The sequence below is a fragment of the Scophthalmus maximus genome, chromosome 18 (assembly GCF_022379125.1).
Source record: "Scophthalmus maximus strain ysfricsl-2021 chromosome 18, ASM2237912v1, whole genome shotgun sequence".
NCBI lineage: Eukaryota > Metazoa > Chordata > Actinopteri > Pleuronectiformes > Scophthalmidae > Scophthalmus > Scophthalmus maximus.
In genome coordinates, this window is record NC_061532.1 from 10901060 (window position 1) to 10921475 (window position 20416).

General features: G+C 44.3%; 1 protein-coding gene across 6 annotated transcripts; it reads left to right on the forward strand.

Annotated features, from left to right (window-relative positions):
* Positions 1–9: 9 nt before the first annotated feature.
* Positions 10–19335, forward strand: flvcr2b (FLVCR heme transporter 2b). 6 transcript variants are annotated; one of them, XM_047328494.1, is made up of 11 exons: positions 10–1551; positions 5066–5207; positions 9242–9382; positions 10172–10239; positions 10704–10807; positions 11643–11753; positions 14086–14191; positions 14661–14772; positions 16029–16084; positions 17383–17548; positions 18701–19335. In XM_047328494.1, exons 1-10 carry the CDS (start codon positions 982–984, stop codon positions 17464–17466), a joined length of 1494 nt encoding a protein of 497 aa, XP_047184450.1. In that variant the 5' UTR covers positions 10–981; the 3' UTR covers positions 17467–17548; positions 18701–19335. The 6 variants fall into 6 exon arrangements, with proteins under 6 accessions (XP_047184450.1, XP_047184449.1, XP_035473041.2 ...); XM_047328493.1 differs by lacking the exon at positions 10–1551 and adding an exon at positions 3434–4377 and having other exon boundaries at positions 17386–17548; XM_035617148.2 differs by lacking the exons at positions 10–1551; positions 17383–17548 and adding exons at positions 3434–4377; positions 18522–18571.
* Positions 19336–20416: the final 1081 nt, after the last annotated feature.

Here is a 20416-nt window from a genome sequence, read left to right on the forward strand (position 1 = left end):
TGATAACGGCGGCGGGGGGGGGGGGCATGTGAAGAGACCCCGGTGTGTTTCGGTGAGTCTGCCCATAGATGGCACTGTTTGCTCGTGTGAAAGACAAAGTTACAGCGTGTTATTACTGTAAGGCAGGGGGGGAGAATCACTCATATCCTCACAGCCTGTGCCCTGTGGGTATGAACATTTCTTTTTTCTGTTCTTGAACACAGCTGAGAAGTTTATTTTGATCTGCATTTCGCGTACATGCCGACATTGGAGAGGTCAAAAGAATTGGCCCGTTGATGGGAATGTTTTTAAACATGGGACATGAAGTTTAATAAAGTGTTTATAATGGGAGTTCCTCATGCATTATTCAACAGACACGTTGTTAAAATATAGAGTCGAGAACAGTGGTGACTGCTGGGGGTTGCTGGGTGAAGTCGAGTCACATGTGGAAGTGTTCCAGGCACAGACACATTCTAAACTCCGCCCTGCAGCCTGACATGACCGACTTATTTCAAGATCCAACAGCGGCTTTCTGTTTTTTCAGGTCCGGGTGGAGGGTCACAGCAGGCGCTGCTCCACGTGTCCAGTCGGTAAACTGGTCCTGATCGGGACCACAGTCCTTCTTGTGCTCACCTGTAACTGGAGATGATTTCAAATGCCCGGGCTTTAGGCGAAAGCTCGACTACTGGACTCAAACACTTTCAACCCGGGGAGGAAACGGGATCATACACGATGGATCCGAGAGTTCCGCGTCCGCTGGTTGCGTATCGCTTCATGTGATTTGGATTTGACACATATGACAAGGTTGAGTCTGAACTTCTCCGTTGAGCCGCAAACATGAAGTCGTAGGCCGAAGTTCGCCCTCAACGTGACACCTCCGGGGAGCGTTGGCTGAATGAAACGGGCCGAGCTTCTGCCTCGCTCACTTTTCAGTTCGCCTCACTCCAATGTGAACGTTACACTCTATGCTCCGCGAGTAGTTGGGAAGAAAGTAGTTTTAATATGGGCGAGAAACAAGCTCTGGAGGACGCCGCATTTCGCGAGGGTCAGACCAAAGCGGACGCAGAGAACAATGTTCCGCCGGAGCCGTGGGACCCCCGCGACCCGGAGGACGGCCGCGACGCGCCGCGCGCCACGCGCCTCTACAGGCGCCGCTGGATGATCGTGCTCCTGTTCAGCTCCTACTCGCTGTGCAACTCCTTCCAGTGGATCCAGTACGGCATCATCAGCAACATCTTCACCAAGTTCTACAGCGTGGACGCCTTCACCATCGACTGGATGTCCATGATCTACATGCTGACATACATCCCCTGCATCTTCCCGGTGACCTGGCTGCTGGAGAGGCGGGGGCTCCGCGTCGTGGCGCTGGCGGCCACCGCGCTCAACTGTGCCGGCACGTGGATCAAAGTGGCCAGCTGCAGACCCGACCTGTTCGCCGTCACCTTCCTGGGACAGTTCTGCTGCTCGCTGGCGCAGGTGTTCATCCTCGGCATGCCGTCGAGGATCGCGTCCGTGTGGTTCGGCTCGGAGGAGGTGTCCACCGCCTGCTCCATCGGAGTCTTCGGGAACCAGGTACGCGAGGCAGACACACAGTCGTCTAGTTGGTAAATGTAGGTCAAGTTCGCCACCTACTCTGTCACTGATTTAATCTGTGGAGCTCCACTAACCGCCACAGACTTGGACATTCCCACGTCTACTGTGGCACGTTTTGCGTAATTACGCACACTCGGGCGACCACAGTGCCTCTCTCTCGTACAACGGTGTTTGTTGTGAATGTGAGAGAATGAATGGGACAAAACACACAGCGAACCAGCAACAGCATGCAGGAGGACGCATGTACCACCACAATCACATGATCACTCATTGACAAATTAATGAAAGATATAAAGACTAAACAACGCCTCTCATCAAGTTATATACACGTTCAACTCGGCGGAGGGACATATATCTATGCATAGATATTATGTGAACTTAAATCGACTTACTATTTATCAGCACGAAACACATGAATGATGGATTTCTGTAATTTAAAGGGCTCATATTTAGAGAAAACATCCTGTCTTTTAAACATGTGGCCTATGCTTATACCTGCCCTCAGCCACGACGATAAATAGAAAGACAACTAATGTTAAGGTTTTTGTAAGAAAAACAAACACATTTTTAAAATATAGGAAAATCAGGAATTGCTTAAAAGACAGGAAAAAAAATAAGCAACTTGGAAATGATCAAAGTTGGGCAAGATCAAGCATGCTTGGGGTGAATTAAGAAAGAATTCAGTCCCTCTAATTAATGTCATTACTTCCGTGATTGAAAAAGTATGTCTTGCAGCTGTAAACCAATTCTGGCAAAGCTGATATTCCACATTTTTTGGGCCTGGCGGAGAGAACACAAGAATTGGAAAAAAAATATATGAAATACAAGCATGTCTGAAAGGTGTTCATGTGTAGTGTGTGATAGATGGATCTACACAGATAGACGGATGAAGGGCAGAACTGTCAAGTCTTTTAAAAAACTAACCAGGGGACTTGGAGTGTACTTGGTCTCCCTGCAGCTTATTTAAAGCTTTCTTGGTTAGAGTCAAACAGTTTGAACGCAGCTGAGAATTCTCAGACTGCGTCTCGTGACGGTTACTCCACATAAACAAGACACAAAATCCTCTTTGTCATGATTTTTACTAATAACATCGATGTGCTGCTCTGTGTCCTGTTTATCTAAATTAGTTGCAGCGGCACAATTTTTAAGATCCGCTTCGCACGACTGAATAAGCAGACTGGGGCACAAAAGTCAGCATCTTGCCACTGTTGATTTAAGATCACAAGCATCAGATTCAACGCTACAGGTTTTTGAGCAAACAACATTTGAGCCGATTTAACATTAACTCCAAGTAAAAGCCCCTAAAAAGCCGTCGCTCGGCACAAGAACTGTTTCTTTTTTAATGCAGTTTGAGTAGATAATGACAAACAGACTCTCCACAAACCCTCTTGAGGCACTTTAAAGCAGATGGCTTTCACCTGTCCATCTTTTGGACTTTCTAGGTCTTGGTCTTCAGGCAGATTTGACACAAACGTTTCTTTACACCACTCTTGTCCGGACCCTGTGTGAAGCACAACCCCTTGCAGACCTATTTACAGATTAGCTTGTGTCATTGATTATCTTGAAGCAGCCACACTTTATATCAGCACATTTCATCATATCCCACCCATCTACAAGAAGGGAATGTAAGACAAAGGAGGCGTCACTGTTCTCTCAGGGTTTTAACAAAGGCTTGTTAATAAGTCTGTGGTAAAGTCTTCAAATTTTAAGCAGCATACTGAATGTTAAAAAATGTCTGGAGGGAAGGAGGAATCTTGAGGTAAACTATTACAAAGATTTGGAAACATTAAACTTGTGCAGCAATTCCAAATTCCCCTCCCATTCAAATCAGTTAGCTTTCACAAGATACTTAATTCAAGTTCAATGGAGAAGTATGTGCGTTTCGGTTTTCTGGGGACAGTTAACTCAAGAGATAATACAGGGTCTGAGCTGGTGGGAGTGGTTTGAGTACAATTGGAAGATGTCCTGTATTAACATCACATGACGCAGGACTGAAGGTGACAAATATGTGGACATGTGCTGTGGGAGAGCGAGTTGTGAATTGACCGAGAGCAGCCTGCATAACGGGACAGCGAGCTGTTAGGACACAAGCTCCGGCATCTTCGGGACCTCTCACCTCTCACGTCGCAGGGGCCCGATTTAGGACAGCTCGCAATGCCGCATGACAATACTTCGAAGGGCAACCATGCAAATTCTGAACACAGCGGTGAAGAATGGCCACGGTCCAAGGCGGCAAAGAACCTCGCTCCGGGCCTGGCGTCGCTGCAGTGGAGTCCAGGACCCCTGGGCAGGGCCATCTCCATCGGTTCCCAGTTAGGCAGTGTGGCTCTGCAAGGCGACCATGCACAGCTGGTCCCGAAGCCGGAGACCAAACTGTACCATCGCCGCTGGTTAATGCTGTTTCTCTTCAGTGCTGTCTCGGCCAGCAACGCCTTCATGTGGCTCCAGTACGGCATCATAAGCAACATTTTCATGCGCTTCTACAACATAGACTCTCTGGCCATCGACTGGTTGTCCATGATATATCTGCTCACTTACATACCGCTCATTCTGCCCGTCCTGTGGCTTCTGGACAACAGGGGCATCCGGGACGTCGTCCTCGTCGGCGCAGCCTTCAACTGCATCGGCGCGTGGATAAAAATTGGTAGTGCAAGTCCCGACCTGTTCGCAGTGACCTTCTTTGGCCAGTTTGTGTGCTCAGTGGCCACTGTGTTTGTACTTGGTATTCCTTCTTACCTCGCCTCGGTGTGGTTCGGAGAGACAGAGGTTTCCACTGCCTGTTCCATAGGAGTTCTGGGAAACCAGGTTTGTCTGAATCAGTTATTCACTATTGCATTTCCACCCTTACATAGATTTGAATGAGTGGTCTGACAGCTGTCTGTAGATTACGCAGGGCGGCACAAGATGCCAGAGTCACATAGGACTTATAGTGTCTCCGTGTGAGAGGCCTGGGGGAATTACGTTAACTGTTCCCTTCTCATTGTACTTGGTCTGTTTCGAGGTCTGAATGTGAAAAACGTCCAGTCCCCTAGTCAGATGACACGGTTGCTGTTAGAATCTGTTCATATAGAAATGTGATTTTGTAGAAATATGACGCTAGCATGCTTATCTAAGTCAATGTTCCTCTTTCAGTAAACTGCATATGCAAGTCTTCAGATAAGAAATATTGTGGAATTTGTTTAAGGGAAAAAAAAGGTTAATGATTGAAATTCACCCGTGTCTTCTCTCTGCTCCCATCTGCCTTCGATTGGGTCTTTAAAATCTTCATATAAATGGGAAGAAAACTAACAGTAAATCATAAATCATAAATCACTGTAATATGCACTCTCAAATGTGTCAAAACAAGCTAAATCCGCGTGATGTGGTACCACTCGGTCTGTATGCTTGAGATGTGGGGTTGAAAAGCAGTAAAGTTGCTCTTTGTGTGTTCACCGCTGAGCTGTTCCACTCAACTCACCTGAACTTGTCTTGTCATGTGTCCCTTGTCTCTCAGCTGGGCATCGCCATCGGGTTCCTTGTGCCTCCTATTCTGGTGCCTAACGTGGATGACCTGGATGAGCTGGCTCACCACATCAGCGTTATGTTCTACATCACAGCAGGAGTGGCCACCTTACTCTTTATCCTCGTGGTCTTTGGTAAGATGAACGTTGCCCCTTTCACCCCAATTCCAACACAAAGTACATTCTCCGAGGCAGATTAACTGCTCAGGGGCTCCAAAAACCCCAGGTTTATTATATGTGATTGCTGCACAATTGGATAAATAGCCCATTTGTTGGAAATTTGCACCAGTGAAATACATCATCCTGTGTCCTCCACGCTCCATCTTGTCTTGTTAAGGTTAGTTTGGCTAGTTTTGAGATTTTACTGTATGTTGTGTTTGTTAGCAGTAAAGTCTTTTTTCATATTACTTCTATTTTCTGTGTCAAATAATAATCGCACTTAAATCTTGCCTCAAAGTTGCCAGCATAGAAGTACTTTTAGACTGCAACCTCCAATTATTTTCATTATCAATACGTCATATATTTATGTGGTATAATAATTGATTGATTGGTCAAAAATGCCCAACATTTTTCCTTGAAGTCCAAGTTAAATTATTTAAATAGATTTTTTTGAAAATGCCAATGGTGGTTCATGGCCGTGCAGATAGTTTTATAAAAACTGAGATTTGACTTTATCATACACACTCCAGGCATATACTAGGTTTTGATATAGTCTAAAATCAAAGACGGCATTGCCTCATTTAGGTTTTTTTAATTCCCCCATATTTCACACCTGATCTCATTACACTTTTTATTAATTTTGTCTGGATCCCTTTTGGCCGGGCCAATTGGATTTGCCAATCGAAAAGCAAAATTGAAAGATCATCCACCTGATGATGGGTGTGGTATACAGCAGATTTACACTCCGACAAGAAGCGCCACAGAGTGCTGATCCGCCGATAAGAAAAGTGCTGACCATGTTGGCACAGACACAAAACCCTTCCTGAAGGGGAAACAAAAAAAAAGATACTATTGTGGAACCTGTCAGGTCAGGAGGAGTGTCACGGGAACGGGCACAAATGTACCTGTATGCTCCGGCACAATCAAATTAACAGTATTGTTCGGTAAATTTAAATGTTAGTTATCAAACATCAAGGACCTATGGTTAAAAAAAGGGGCTCAGCATTTTCTGATAGAAGGAAGTGAGATGAGAAATGGGAAATGAGCTGTCACTTAGTAGTAGTCTGCATTATTGTAGTCTGTTCCCCATGTATTTTGACCCTCTTTGTTTTTTTCCTACCGATCCCTCATATCATATTTTGAATTACGCATTTAGCAGCTCAAACGTCCACTTCTCTGTCTATTTATATCAAGGGAAAAAACAGAAAAACAACATTCATATGCTATGTCAGTTAGGGAGGAATCGGATTACGACAAGAGGTCAGTCAGAGTACAGTAGAGAGGGAAACGCGTTGTTTTCTGTCGAGGTGGCTGGGCCGAGCAGTTCTCGGGGAGGAACGAGTCGCACGAAAAAAGCCGCTGTCCTGTAACGTTAGGGGGAGGGGGGAGGCGCCCGTAAGCATTCAGACACACAAAAGGATGCTTGTGAAGGCATTCCACAGCAGTACCATGCTCAACATTCAGACCGAATGAACTGTCACAGTTGTGTTTTGACTATAGTCCCCTGTTGTTAAAAAGTCCCCCCCCCCATGTGCAGACGTCAGCTCATCCTCTCTACATGGGACCATCTGGACATTGTGCAATCTGACATGTTAACATTTATGAGCCTGGTTCTTAATTTATTCATGTGGTTTCAAGCCTTTCATGTTGCTTGTGAACACTTACTGTAAATGAGTAGTTCAGCAATTTAGGAAATCCACTTAAAAACGTACATTCTTTGCAAGATGAGAAGATTGACACCATGTCTGTACACTATACAGTATGTGAAGCTACAGTCCCACGGTAGTTAGCTCTGGGGGTGCAGCTTTTTACAGTTTCCCCCCTATTTACTACCAAAATATTTCCAGACTTAGTGCTAAGCTAAGCTCAACCATCTCTTGGCCCTTGCTCCATAATTACGGCAGAGTTATGAGTGTGGTATGAATCTTCGCATGTTACTCTCAGCGAGAAAGCAAATAAGGATAATGACAAAATGTCTTTGCATCTTCCTGACTGTTTTATTTAAAGGATTTTTAGGGGCCCGAATAGGTAAAAACCATACAGTATTGCACGAGAACAACAAAAAAGCTTTGAGAAATGCTCTGCAGACAACTATCTAACATTCTTTACCGCACACTTCACTTTCCTCCACTTGAGATCATGTGATGGACGGTGCCCAGAAATCCGTATGACCTGTCCGGCTCTTGCTTACTCCAGCAGGATAATTCTCACCAGCTGGCCGCAGTAGTTTCATGTTATGACACATATACTCACACATTACACCCTCACGCATACGTGCAAGATGCCATGTGTGAGGGTTGTCCTGCTGGCTGGGCCATCTGTGGCCCTGCAACAGGCCCGTGAGTCACAGGGCAGACAAAGTCCCAGGATTCACAGGATTTGCATAAACCGTGTCCAAAGAGAGGTGAGAGAAGGAGCTTGGCCGCCGCTCGACCTCTAGGACAGTCGACAAAGTGAAGCACAGAGACGGTCTGAGCGAAGACATAATAGGACTGGATCTGGTTGAGTCAATGAGAAGAATCAACAGGTTTGAAAGGAAGATTAGCATGCACAAACCAGCTTTTCTTTTCTTTTTAGCTCGGATGAGCACTGGCAGAGCTATTTGAATAAAACTTTGCATTTCCCTTGGAGGACTTTGAATGAGGGCAACACAGCGGTCAGCTCTGTCGCCTCGCAGCGAGAAGGGTCGGGTGTTCTCCCCGCGTTCGCGTGGGTTTTCTCCACGTTCCTCCCACAGTCCTAATGGAGAACCTAAATGGCCCGTAGGCGTGAGAATGTTGCAGCACAAATTGTCGTTTGTCTCTGTGTGGCTGCGTCCGACGGGCATTTTCCTGAACTTTTCCAATTTCCAGAGAACGTCCCAGTGAGCCCATGTGAGAATACAGCAAGAAGATCTCTGGAAGATCAGCCGGGGGCCTGGACGTAGTGAACGCGTCCGAGTCGGACAATCTCCTGCTGCGTCGTTCAAATGTGACAAACGACAAACTCCGGGAAATGTGCGGAAAGTCGGGTCCCGTCATGCTTCAAGAGATCTTTTTCGTAGAATTAGTGAGAGCTGGTTCGTCGCCGCAATCCCTCAGTTCAGATTGAGCAAGGCGGGGGGGCGGGGGGGGGGGGGGGGGGGGGGGGGGGAGTGCTGGCTCAGCCCCAAGAACCACAAAGACTGACATCTGTGTTTCTCCATGAGGCCTGGGGGCGCGTGCTTTCACCCAGGAGAGAGAGAGCGACTGAAAGAGGTCACATCACAGTTGTCTCCCCTAGAGGTGACAGGTCCACGTCGTGCATGGTTGGACTTGTCCGAATGTGTGAGAATGTGTCCTGTTGCAGTACAGTGCTTCGCAAAGAGAAAGACAGACAGCGGGACGTGCATGTGTTAGACATTGTCGAAGTTTGCAGCCCCGTTTGCTTTTGAAACATAGTGAGTCTCTGTCGTTTTAGCCTGTTAAATCCCAGTACTCTCCTACAAAGTACCCAGATTCAAAATGTTTCTACGTTACTGTGCGTTCTTCTGTACGCTTCTCTGTATTTCTGCAAGTGTCTTTGTAAACAAAGTGCAATGTTGACTATAATCTCAATCACAGTAAACAGAAGTTCCAACCACAGACTGTATGTGACAATGGACGTCGTCACCGGGTCTGGAAAAGTGAAACAAATGCGTAAGGCCTGTATTCTCTGGCGTCACCAGCAGAGGGCGACTCACTGGTTGCAAAAAAAAGAAGTTGATTTCTACAGAATCCTATGAGAAAATGACTTTACTTAAGAGTTTATGGTCTCAGTCTCTAGTTTCAAGTCTTCTTCAATAAAGGTTGACGTTCATTTTGTCAATGATGGTCCATTTTAGAGTACGATGGACGATAAAGCACCGTATGTGCGTGTATACTGTGTGATCGAAGGCTATAACCGTACCTGATCACAGGTAACCGGGCATTTGAATTTGTACTTGTGATCGTAGAACGACTTTTCAGCTGCTCTTGTTTGTGATCTTTTTTGTTGGTCTCTCCGTGTGTCAGTCTTCCAGGAGCGTCCCGAACTTCCTCCAACTCAGGCCCAGGCCACGGCTCGTAGCATCCCGCCGGAGCAGTACTCCTACACCGCCTCCATCCTCAGACTGCTACGCAACAGGCCCTTCATCTTCCTCATCGTCACTTACGGTCGGTCACCACCATTCTCGTCAGTAACGGTTGTCAGTCGCATAGTCGGCATCATTTAGTACGTTTTCTGACGCGAAGTCTGATCTCCAGCTGAACTCCAGCAAATCCTTAATACTCTCCCATCAAAGTCAAACAATACTTTTCTTTATATCTCATATCGGCGCCTGCACATAAATCGTTAATTGTTGTGTTCCTGAAGAGATGACGGCGAGTCTGTCCTGTTGGGTCCAAAGATTGTTTATGGTCTGACAATGTTTAACAAATCGTGGTTTGTTCAATGTGGCCCCGAAGGTAGAACAGATTACAATGTGAAAGTGCTTCATTTGACCCCACTGTGTCATTCCACACGACACAATTAACCGGACTATTATTAGGACACGTGTCTCTGTCTCTCTGTCCTTTTTGACTTCCTGTGTATGATCTCTGAGTTGTCAGACAGCAATGTAGATTATATTACATTTCACATTCTTTATATCTTTATATCTGTTGAGTTAAAAAAAAAAGTGTTGTTTCATTTGACGTTATTTCTTAGTTAATGACTTTATCAAAAAAACATGCGGCGCTATTTATCCTTTTATAGAAATCCTTGGCTTGGGACGGCCGTCTGTTTTGGAAACCACTTCGATCAGGTCCATTAGACACAAAGGAAGACCAAATCTTTCCATGGCTCATGATACCATATTTCATAATTTGGTTGAGGAAGTCAGCTCGCCGCTTCCGTAACAGGTTTCCTGTGGGGGTTTTTTTTTGATGCGGAGGGTTTATTTGACAGTGTTTCCCAACCTACAGGTCTGAACGTGGGTTGCTTCTATGCTGTTGGCACGCTGCTGAACCGCATGATCATCGACCATTACCCTGTGAGTAAACACAGCAGTGTTTTGTGTCAGTGCCTCCTTCATATACACCTCCAGTCATTCTTGCTGCCTAAAACTCGTGTGACACGTCCTACAGTCCTGCCATTTCTGGACTTGACAGTGTAATATTTAGACCTAAACACATGCTTCAATTTATTTTCAGTGTTAGTTGGAAGAGCAATACTGTGCCAGAATTTCATAAAGAAGAATCGTAAAAACAATGTTGGACATCACATCACCGCTGTCTGCTGCAAATATATGTGTATAATTGAAGGGGACAATATTTCCCTCCGAAGCTTTTGATTCAATTGAACTGCCCATAAACTGGACGTGTGAAGAAAAGCTCGACGTGACATTGGTTTGATGTGTGAATCGGTGCCTGCTTCATCTGAAACTGCATTGCCTTTCCTTGTTATGTAAGGTCATAAGGTCACTGACCTATGCCCTGTCTCGCTTGACCTTTTCAGGGAGAGGAGGTGAATGCCGGGAGGATCGGCCTCACCATTATCATCGCAGGGATGGTCGGCTCTCTGATCTGTGGCATTTGGTTGGACAGGACCAAAACCTACAAGTGAGGCAAATGTCAGAAGAGGAAGTTTATGACTTTTAATCTGTATTCGTCACTGAGCAGCTACACAATCCCTTTTATTACCCGTTTACTGTCATACACCTTCTCATCTCACTGCAGATCTTCTTTAGTGTGTGGGCTCTGTATCTGTTTATCCAGCTGCAGCATGCTGCTCGAACAGGGACCTCGGGCTCCTGCCTCATGGGACCTCTGGCTGTGTGGTGACAGCAGTGTGTCTTATTTACAAGACTTTTGTCCCGCAAGTGGGGGAATGCGGCCCCCCCGAGTGTGGCAAACATGCAGGGACACATTCACTCCACCACTTCATAGTCCGATGGGCCACTCTCACATACTTTGCAGATCTTATAATTGCTGGTTATTATAGATTCATGGTGATTTTTTGGGGGGGGAATATGGTGCGACCTATGTGGGACGTCAGACTGCAGTTTGGACTCATGCAATATGAAGTTTTCTTCCCCATAGATTATTCATATCATAGAAAATGTGAAACCTGCCTTTTTTACATCCAGAATTACTTGCAGTTCGCTGTAATTGTATATTAAATATTTAACTGATTTATTTATTGGTGTGTTACAGCCACATGTGGATTAGATGAATAGTATGAGACCACGGACCAGTTTCAGTCCCTGTGTGCATGCACAAAGACAAACACAACGGGGTGACTCCTTAAAATCATTGCTCCATAGCAAGAGAACCTATTCTGTGGTCTGCCACAGCGCCTACAGAAACTCTAAAAAATATATATATATATTTATCCTTATAATGGTGATTATAGTGCATAGTGTTATATACTGTATGTCTCTTGTGTATGTTCCAGGCAGACTACCCTCGCAGTCTACTCCATGTCTCTGGTGGGGATGATCATCTACGCTGCCACACTCAATCTGGGACACCTCTGGGTGGTCTTCATCACCGCTGGAGCTCTCGGGTATTCTTTTGTTTCCTTCCTTCTCTTACGTTTTGTTTTTGGCCGGACCCCAGAATGCAAACACCGACAGAGGTCGAAAGTCGGGAACAGGCTTTAATATGAATTACTCAAGAGCAGGAGCAGGCGGGTGAACACTGGGTTGTGTGGAGGCGAGGCAGCACGGGGAAACACAAAGGGCAAACATGCAGGCGTCCAGATCCTGAACCCGGAGGAGAACGTGGGTTAGGCGTGATCACAAGAACCACTTGAATTTTCTTGATGCATGAACTCAGAGCCGTGAGTCCTACTACCACTTGGTTAGGTGAACATTCCAACAACTGGGCACAGCCGCGCTGCTGCTCCAGGTGCCCGTAATAAATCCTCACCTCAAATCACATTTTAAGAGGTTACCATTTACATATTCCGTAGACAGGGTCTCCTTCACGGTATTTTTTTCTCCTTTCTAATCTGAATCACGGATAGCAACCCGCAGAAAACGTTTTGCAACCCGGTTCCAGTAAGTTCTTCACACTGTGAAGTCTGTTATGTTAATTTCTCAAGTGCAATATTTCTGTTGACATTTGCAACAATCATTTACATTGTGTTCATTGAGGGGCCAACTTTGGCCTATAAGCTCTCACATATGCACATTAGGACCAAAGGTAAACATTTGCCTTTGTACCCGCTGACCTAGTATTCAAACCTTAGATGTAAAGGACGGAGGTAATACAGTTTAGTTAGTGCCAACAGGATAATCCATGATCTGTCAACAGTCCAGTTGCGTTCACGATGGTTCTCAGATTGCAAGTATCACCGTGATGTGGGTACAGCGCGTGAACATAAAGGTTATACAGCCATTATGAATTGGAAAAAATCAGTGAAAATCTTTAAGGTGGGAAATGATCCACAAGGGCTACGAACTGGATTCTCCTGTCTTATGAATTTGAAACCATATTTGGTTGCTAGCAGTACTTTACAGCCAGTTTAACTTTCATGTGGCTGTTGTGAAATCCTAACACCTCTTCAGTTGCACAGATTGGTCTTCCAGATTGGACACACCTACATAATATACCATGCGTGCTCACAGGAATGTGTGCGAGGCAGATTTCAAGACTCGCCAAACGGAAAGCTTGATTTATTAATGGAGAGTCACCCAGTTCCGGATTGCTTCACATTCTTAATGTAATCGCTGGAAGTCAGATGGTAATTTTTAACACAGATTTAGCTTATTTTTTTCTGTCCAATGGGAACTACCATTGTGCCAAGTATTTTCTTGTTAAGAATGTCTCTGCCTTAAACCAAACTCTCGATAAGATAGATACGTTATTGATCCAAGGCTGGGAAATTTCAGAATAAAATCGAATCGGGTCACGGCAGTGAAGGCACCGAATCCTAACCACCAGGGACGATGTCAAGTTAAAGAAACAACATTAAAGGGCATTACGTCCACTGCCGTATATACATATTTGTCTAAGAAAGCTGTTTGGACATACAGTATGCACTGACTCGGCTGCTCGTGCCGTGTCACAAACCTGTGATTGAGTTTCTCTTGTTGACACTTTAGTGGAAAATGAACTGGACTGCTTTCAAAACGTGTTGTTCCTGTATAACATCACCAGTGTGGTGAATCTGTAGACAACAGCTTTAGTCTTAGATACAGGGAGGAGACTGACATGTAATGAGAACAATGTTTTAATTGTCTTGTGAGGTATGAAGAAGAGGGAGAGGCAAAAAAAAGAAAAGGTAATTGTACATAGCTTTTGCCCTATAATTCTATGAATAAACAGGGTTGGGTCAGATTACATTAACATGTAGTCAGTTACTGAATAATGTAATCTAGTCTGAATGCTTTGAGATTGCTTTGGGATTACTTCAAAATCAAACATTGAAAATATTGACCCACAAAGAGTTCCACAAATGTACTCTTTCAATCTCTTTAAACATCGAACCCCATTAACCCAACCCTGTAAATAAATACAGGCTGTGATATTGATATTTAGATCAAATTGGTACCGGGAAGTTGTGTTTTTATAGCACAAAAAGGAGCTGTTATCACTGTAGTCAAAAAAGACATCCCAAATATTTGAGTCATAACATTGAGAGCAAAAAAACCTTGTGATGCGATGTATATAACAATGACTACGTCCGTGTGTGTGCGTGTGCGTGTGTGTGTGTGTGTGTGTGTGTGTGTGTGTGTGTGTGTGTGTGTGTGTGTGTGTGTGTGTGTGTGTGTGTGTGTGTGTGTGTGTGTGTGTGTGTGTGTGTGTGTGTGTGTGTGTGTGTGTGTGTGTGTGTGTGTGTGTGTGTGTGTGTGTGTGTGTGTGTGTGTGTGTGTGTGTGTGTGTGTGTCCAGGTTCTTCATGACAGGCTACCTGCCGCTGGGCTTTGAGTTCGCAGTCGAGCTGACGTACCCAGAGTCCGAGGGAACCTCGTCTGGACTCCTCAACTGTTCGGCACAGGTACGGCTCACTGACCTAAAGGCTCATTCTCAACCGCATTTAGCAAGAAAAGAACGCAGAACAGAAGTGGATTGGCATGCAGGTTGCACGTACATCAGCTGACAACATTGTAGACTTGCGTTGTGCCTGTCTCCTTTGGCATAACTGCCAATCATCATTCTTGCCGTCTGAAAGTGATTTTTTTTTTACTCCGTCTTGCTAGCATTTTTGTAACTTCAGTCCTGAAACGTTCACCCGTTCACCAGGAAAATACTCACCACATTTTTACAAATGCTGCAGTTTACAGTAGGAAAAAGCAAAAAAAAACGGTGAAGTTGCAACCAATGCACCGTATGAGCACGCGCGGGCTTTGCAAGACAAATTTGCAGCATGCACGTAATCGAGTGAATTGCAGGTAGTGGCACTACGTTAACGCCGCAGGTTTTCCCAAGCTCTTCTCTCAGCCGTCACTTTTTTCCTCAATGTGCAGGTGTTTGGCATTATATTTACCATCTGCCAGGGGAAGATCATCGACCGCTTCGGCACACTGGCAGGGAACATCTTCCTCTGCGTCTTTCTTCTAATTGGCACCATAATGACCGGTAAGACTCTTTTTTTTGACCGACAAACATGTGCTATGTGGAGTCATAGCCGGCTACTGATATCAAGTCACTGCACAAGAACTGTCTTTGTCTGTGACTGTTACTGTTTTTATGAGTTTAAGTGTTGACTTCCAAGAATGTAGATCCTAGATAACCCCAGGTGACCTGAAGGACTCTTCAGAGTTGAATGATGTCATGACGCACAAATGACAAATGTGTTTTTCACAGGTCATTTCTTACAGGAAAGCCTTTTGGCCCAATAGCAGCAGCTCAGGCTTTAGAGATCTCGGGCATTTCCCTGTGCCAAACTCCGTCCCCCCCGCTCGAAAGTGAATGTTTTTCATTAACAAACCTCGAAGCCAAAAGTTCCTAGGATCCTAGGGTGGATCAGTAAACATTTTGTTGTTCATTGACTCAGTAATGGAAACTTTTGCATCAAAGAGATGGCACTGTACGAAATGCTGCACAGCCGTACAGTGGCGCTCGCTCTTCAGGTAATAAACAGGTGAGACTTCATGCCTCAGTTGACCTCTCAGTCAATACAAAGCCATTTAGGTGCTTTTGCACGGCCCATTGAGGTTTTTAATGAGCAATGTGTAACTTTTTAGAAGTGTATCAGCCACTGAAGTACTGAGACCTGTCGGCTCACAAAGGTCAGGAGACTGACTCACTGTCTCTTTTAACTTACCCAGCTTTTAAACAAACTGTAAAGAAACAGTAAAGACAAATACAATCAAATATTTATGTATATGGAGTTTGAAACTTTTCTGCATAGTTTATTCTATAAAATGAAAGTTTTCACATTGGCCCATATCGGCAAACATTAATGCCGATGCCCACGTGTCTGTGAAAGCTCATACCGGTTGATTATTATCAGCCAATCAATAAGTCAGTCGGGCTCTAATTCTCTTAAAGTGGAACTCGATCATAATTATTACATTTCAATCAATCTGTTTTTGTAATCGAACAACACGGAGTTTGAAGAGGAGCTGACTTGAGATAAACTATACACACATTTTCATTTGTTAACACACAATCCTGTAAAGCGCTCAACAGAAACTTTTATACTTTAATAAGAGCCACTGTTAGGATTTGAATGTGTCTGTGCAAGAGCCATGTACTCAACATCCTGCCTGCGTGTGCATTAACAGCATTAAAGAAATATTTTTAATACCTTCTTTCTTTGTAATGCAAGACTTACGTGTCATTGTCTCATTCAAACGTTGCCTGTTCTCTGTCTTTATTTGCCCCCGCAGGCTTAATCAAGTCTGACCTGCGGAGACAGAAAGCGAACCTAATGGCCAAAGAAACAGTAAGAGTTTAAAAACAAGCCCCCCCGCCCCAAAAAAAAGAAATGTGGGGCTTTGTGTTTTTGTTGAGGAAATAGGTATAGGAACAATGGTGGTGGTGGTGGTGTGTAATGGAATGTCACAGGAGGAAAAGCACCGGTGTGAAGAATACAATGACCCCGCTGCTTTAGTTTCAGTGTCCTGCTACTATTGTTACACTCTGTGACACACTCATGTCCCTTTGTTGGACACAGGAATCGAACGGATCCGTTCTTTATACCATCATATTTCTGAAGTTAGTAAACCCCCGTGCTTTTCCTACTGAGATGAGTCGAAATGTCTGCTGTGTTTTTGTGTTTGTCGTACGTTTGTATTGTAGGAAATTCAGTCACGGTCACACGTGCACCTCGTGCCGCTTCATCAATACGTCAGTCCGTGCTCCTTGTTGTGTCCGTTTTGTTTTTGGTTGTTGCTGTTGTTGAACGTGGCCTGCCGCTGCTGCACTGTCCCCGCCGCATGTCTGCCACTGTCATCTTCCTCAGGCTTGCATGTTGTAAAACCAAGCACGCATCTGCCGCTTCGGGAGTTGTTCCACTCGCCTGCTCGGAGTAACTGACAAGCATCTGTGGATACAGATTGGTGGCGTCGCTTTGAGCGGATGGTCTGAGAAAAAGTAAAGAAACAAGTGGCTTCAAAGACAAGCAGAGAGTCTGAATGTGATGCAAAAGCGAGTGAAGCAGCGCTGCCTGAAGGAGGTGACGGGACTGTGGTGGGTGATGCCTCGGTGGGTCTCCAAGCTCTGTGGTGAAGTTCTGTCAGGAAAGATCAGTCCAGTCCTGCACATCTAACACGTAATGTAGGACAGACTTTTAAAACAGAGCGGAAAGGGCAACAGTTAGTCTCTTTTCAGGGTAACACAGTCCGTCAGCTGCACCTCTACAGTTCACTGGAGCTCGTGTCAGACACGCGCTGAAGTCCAGACGTGTTCCTGAAATTTTTTTTAATGTGCACAAATGCTGCTCCGGAATGTTTCCTGCCTGAACCCCTGGTGAAAAAAAACAACAAAGCGAATGTATGATGTATTCTCTCCACGCCGCTGAACTGTGTGTTCAAGCGTAACACTCAAGCTGGGTTTCTTTTAAGAACAATAAGGATTGAGCGGCTGCAAGTGAAAAAAGGGGGAAATAACTTGGGCAGGAATCCACAGAGGGCACTTTTAGAATGCAGCATGTCAGGTGGAATTTCCGTTGAACTTCATCCCGGGCTGGAGACGCACCTTCATGAACGCTGAACCACAAGTGATCCGCAGCTGTTGTTTTAGGAGGAGAGGCAGACGTCGGGACAGGACTACGGAGCCACGGCGTTAATCTCCCAGCAGCAGACTCCTCCTCCTTCTCAAACCTGATCAATAAACCTTTCTGCTTTCTACAAAAAAACCCCCAAACAAAATCTCTACAAATCATAGCTCAACACGCAGACGCACAAAGGTAGGAGCACGGAGCAACGTTGATTCTCAGCCACACCTTGCTTGCACACCTTCTCACCCCTCACTGTTCAAACTGCCGGTTGTGTCTCGGTGTCTCACGCTCGTGCTGAGTTAATATCCACACAATCAACCCGGGCACCTGACGCTGCTTTTACAACTGGGATGGCACTCGGCAGGGCGCATGCCTCCGCCCAGGCCCAACAGTCCGCTTCGATTCAATCAAGCCGCACCAAATTGCACACACACTCGTAGATATCTCCAAAATGTGCCTGTACTGCATAATCCCCCCCCCCTGTGAAATCTGTTCCCATCGTCACATCCTTCCTCCACGTTTCGTGGAAATCCAATCAGTCGATGTTGCCTAATAAAAAAACCCTCTAAAATAACCAACCAACAGGGTTTTAAACATGCGTCCACACACTGCCTTTCACGTAGCCTGTAGTCAGCAGCGTTTGAAAGTTACTACATACGATAACCCATGCACTGCATTCCATTGACCCGAGTACAAAAGACAGTTTCTGTTGGAGCTTCCTCGTTTCAGATGTGTTTTCCATTAATTCACCAAAAGCTAAAATTAGAGAAACGTCCAAAAAGCAATTAGAAGCAGAACTAATCATCTCATGACCCCTCATACTGTATTGACCTTGCGACCCCTGGTGGAGATACTGTACAACCCCTATGTTCACAACCACTGGAATAACTGCCCCACTGTTTGTAAAGTAGTGACATTTGTATTAGAGTACTTCTGTTTATTTAGGGTTAGGGTTAATAATAATATTTATGTTCAAGTTGGATTTTGAAATGCAGGACCTGGACTTGTAATGTTGTAGTTTTACTTCTTCCAGCAGTTGTAGATTGACATGTTGCACATATTTCATCAAGAATAGAAAAGTCTATTAAAACTTGAACCATTTTGGTTAGATCTTTTGTTATTTTCTTAAAATTTACTTAAGTAACTTAAGTATTTTGCACAGAATGTAGCACAGAGTGAAGATCACAACGATGACTAAAGTAGTAAGTTCAGGTAAGATGATATGAACAGAACAGATTTAGATTTAGAAGTCACTGTTTGCTGAACCTAAAATGAGACAAAAAGTATGTTGAATCAGTAAAATGGTTGAATTGATATTAATAAGCCTCTTTTGATTGACAGGGACCTTCTGACGGCCATGACGGGAGCCTGGCTGCAACTTCTATCATCAGTGAAGCCCAGTTTTAGAAACATACACACACACACACACACACACACATACACACAGACACACACACACGCGCACACGCACGCACACACACAAATATTTTGAAAAATGACAATGATCTTCCTGTTGCAGTGTAACATACTTACATAGAACAACACAACCAGGAAGGCACTTCCCTTCTAAGAAGAGTTAGATGTGTAATGTATTAATTATATTTTTTTAAACTGAATTAAATCTGTTGTTTGATGCAAAATTCAGAGCATTTTTTTTTTAATATTAAGTGTAAATTAAAAGTTCACACTAAATCTGCAAAAGGACAAATCTGTGAAATGTTTGTACCTGTCAGTATTTGTAAGCGTGCAGTTGATCATTTGCTTACTTTAATGAACTGACACTTTATCCACATTTTATGAATGATTTTTGTAGAAATTCTTTGAGACAAATAAGTTTTACAAAACATACTATTGTCTTGCTTTCTGATCAATGTCAGTCCACAGGGAGTTAATACTGATGCTGCATGTTTGTGTAATGTTTCTCATCTTGTTCATGTTTATTTTTTTAACATGAGATAAAGCTGTTTTATGACGTTTCCTCTCTCAATTTTGATTTTATCTTTTTTTAATCTTTTTTTTATCATCTTGAAACTTTATCATTGCTTGTAAAACCACAACCCAGTAAACACAGGTCCACCACACCCGATATACGAGGCAGGGATCAGGGACAGGTTCGAATTGTGGTATGTGATCTCTGCACCAATTATAGTGTCAGACATCTCTGATTTTACTCAGAGAACCACAGCATGAAGTCAGGCTTGAGATGTTGATCCGAAGTTGTAAGTTATATCAGAATCAGAATCATGTTTAATGCCAAGTACGTTTTCACAAACAAGGAGTTTGCCTTGGTGTTATGGTGCAGGACAAAACAAATAAAAACATCTAATGCTGTAAATACAAGGAGAGTAACCTAAAGTAGGGGAGTTCAGGATTCTTGATTTGTTTTCAAATTCATGAACAATATGGAAATGTGTTCAATCTCTGTTCAAAAGGTGGAATGAGCAGAGATGGTGCGTCAGTTTGTGTCCGGGGTGGGAGAGATGCCTCGGGGTCGTGGAGGCGGACAGGTCGTGAAGAGAAGGCAGATTGCAGCCCATCTTCTCTGCAGAGCAAATGATACGCCGCAGTCTGCCCCGTACGCTGCAGGTTTTCTAGGAGTTGATTATACTGTTCGTGTTATGTGAGTAATAAGTAAACCAGCACACGGAGGCGGATCAAACGTTTTCAGTCAAATCTGAGAACACAGAGAGCTGCTGGCCTATTCTGTAATAGAGGAAAGTCTGCCATGAGGAAGGAGGGGAAGAAATAAAAAGTGTATTCAGAGTATAAAAGCAGATGGAGTAGTTTCTAACAATGGCAGCACCCGTAGAACTCAACTCTCAGTCAAAGGTTAAAAAACAAAGATATGATAAGATAAGATAAGAGAATACTTTAATAGTTCCTCTGGGGGGACATTTGCAGCGTCACTGCAGAAAAGAAGGCAGTAAAAGTAGAAACATCAGTAAAAGCAGCAATAAATAAGTAAACAAGGAAATAAAAAAAAAGACTATATATACATTATATACGAATATATACAGTGTAAGGGGAAATCACATCAGATATTGAAATTGCACAGAG

Coding starts and splice junctions, on each gene's coding strand:
- flvcr2b (XM_047328492.1), top strand. CDS start 3,727: ATGCCGCATGACAATACTTCGAAGGGCAACCATGCAAATTCTGAACAC. Junction 9,383..10,171: donor CTTCCTCATCGTCACTTACG/GTCGGTCACCAC, acceptor CCCAACCTACAG/GTCTGAACGTGGGTTGCTTC. Junction 10,808..11,642: donor GACAGGACCAAAACCTACAA/GTGAGGCAAATG, acceptor TGTATGTTCCAG/GCAGACTACCCTCGCAGTCT.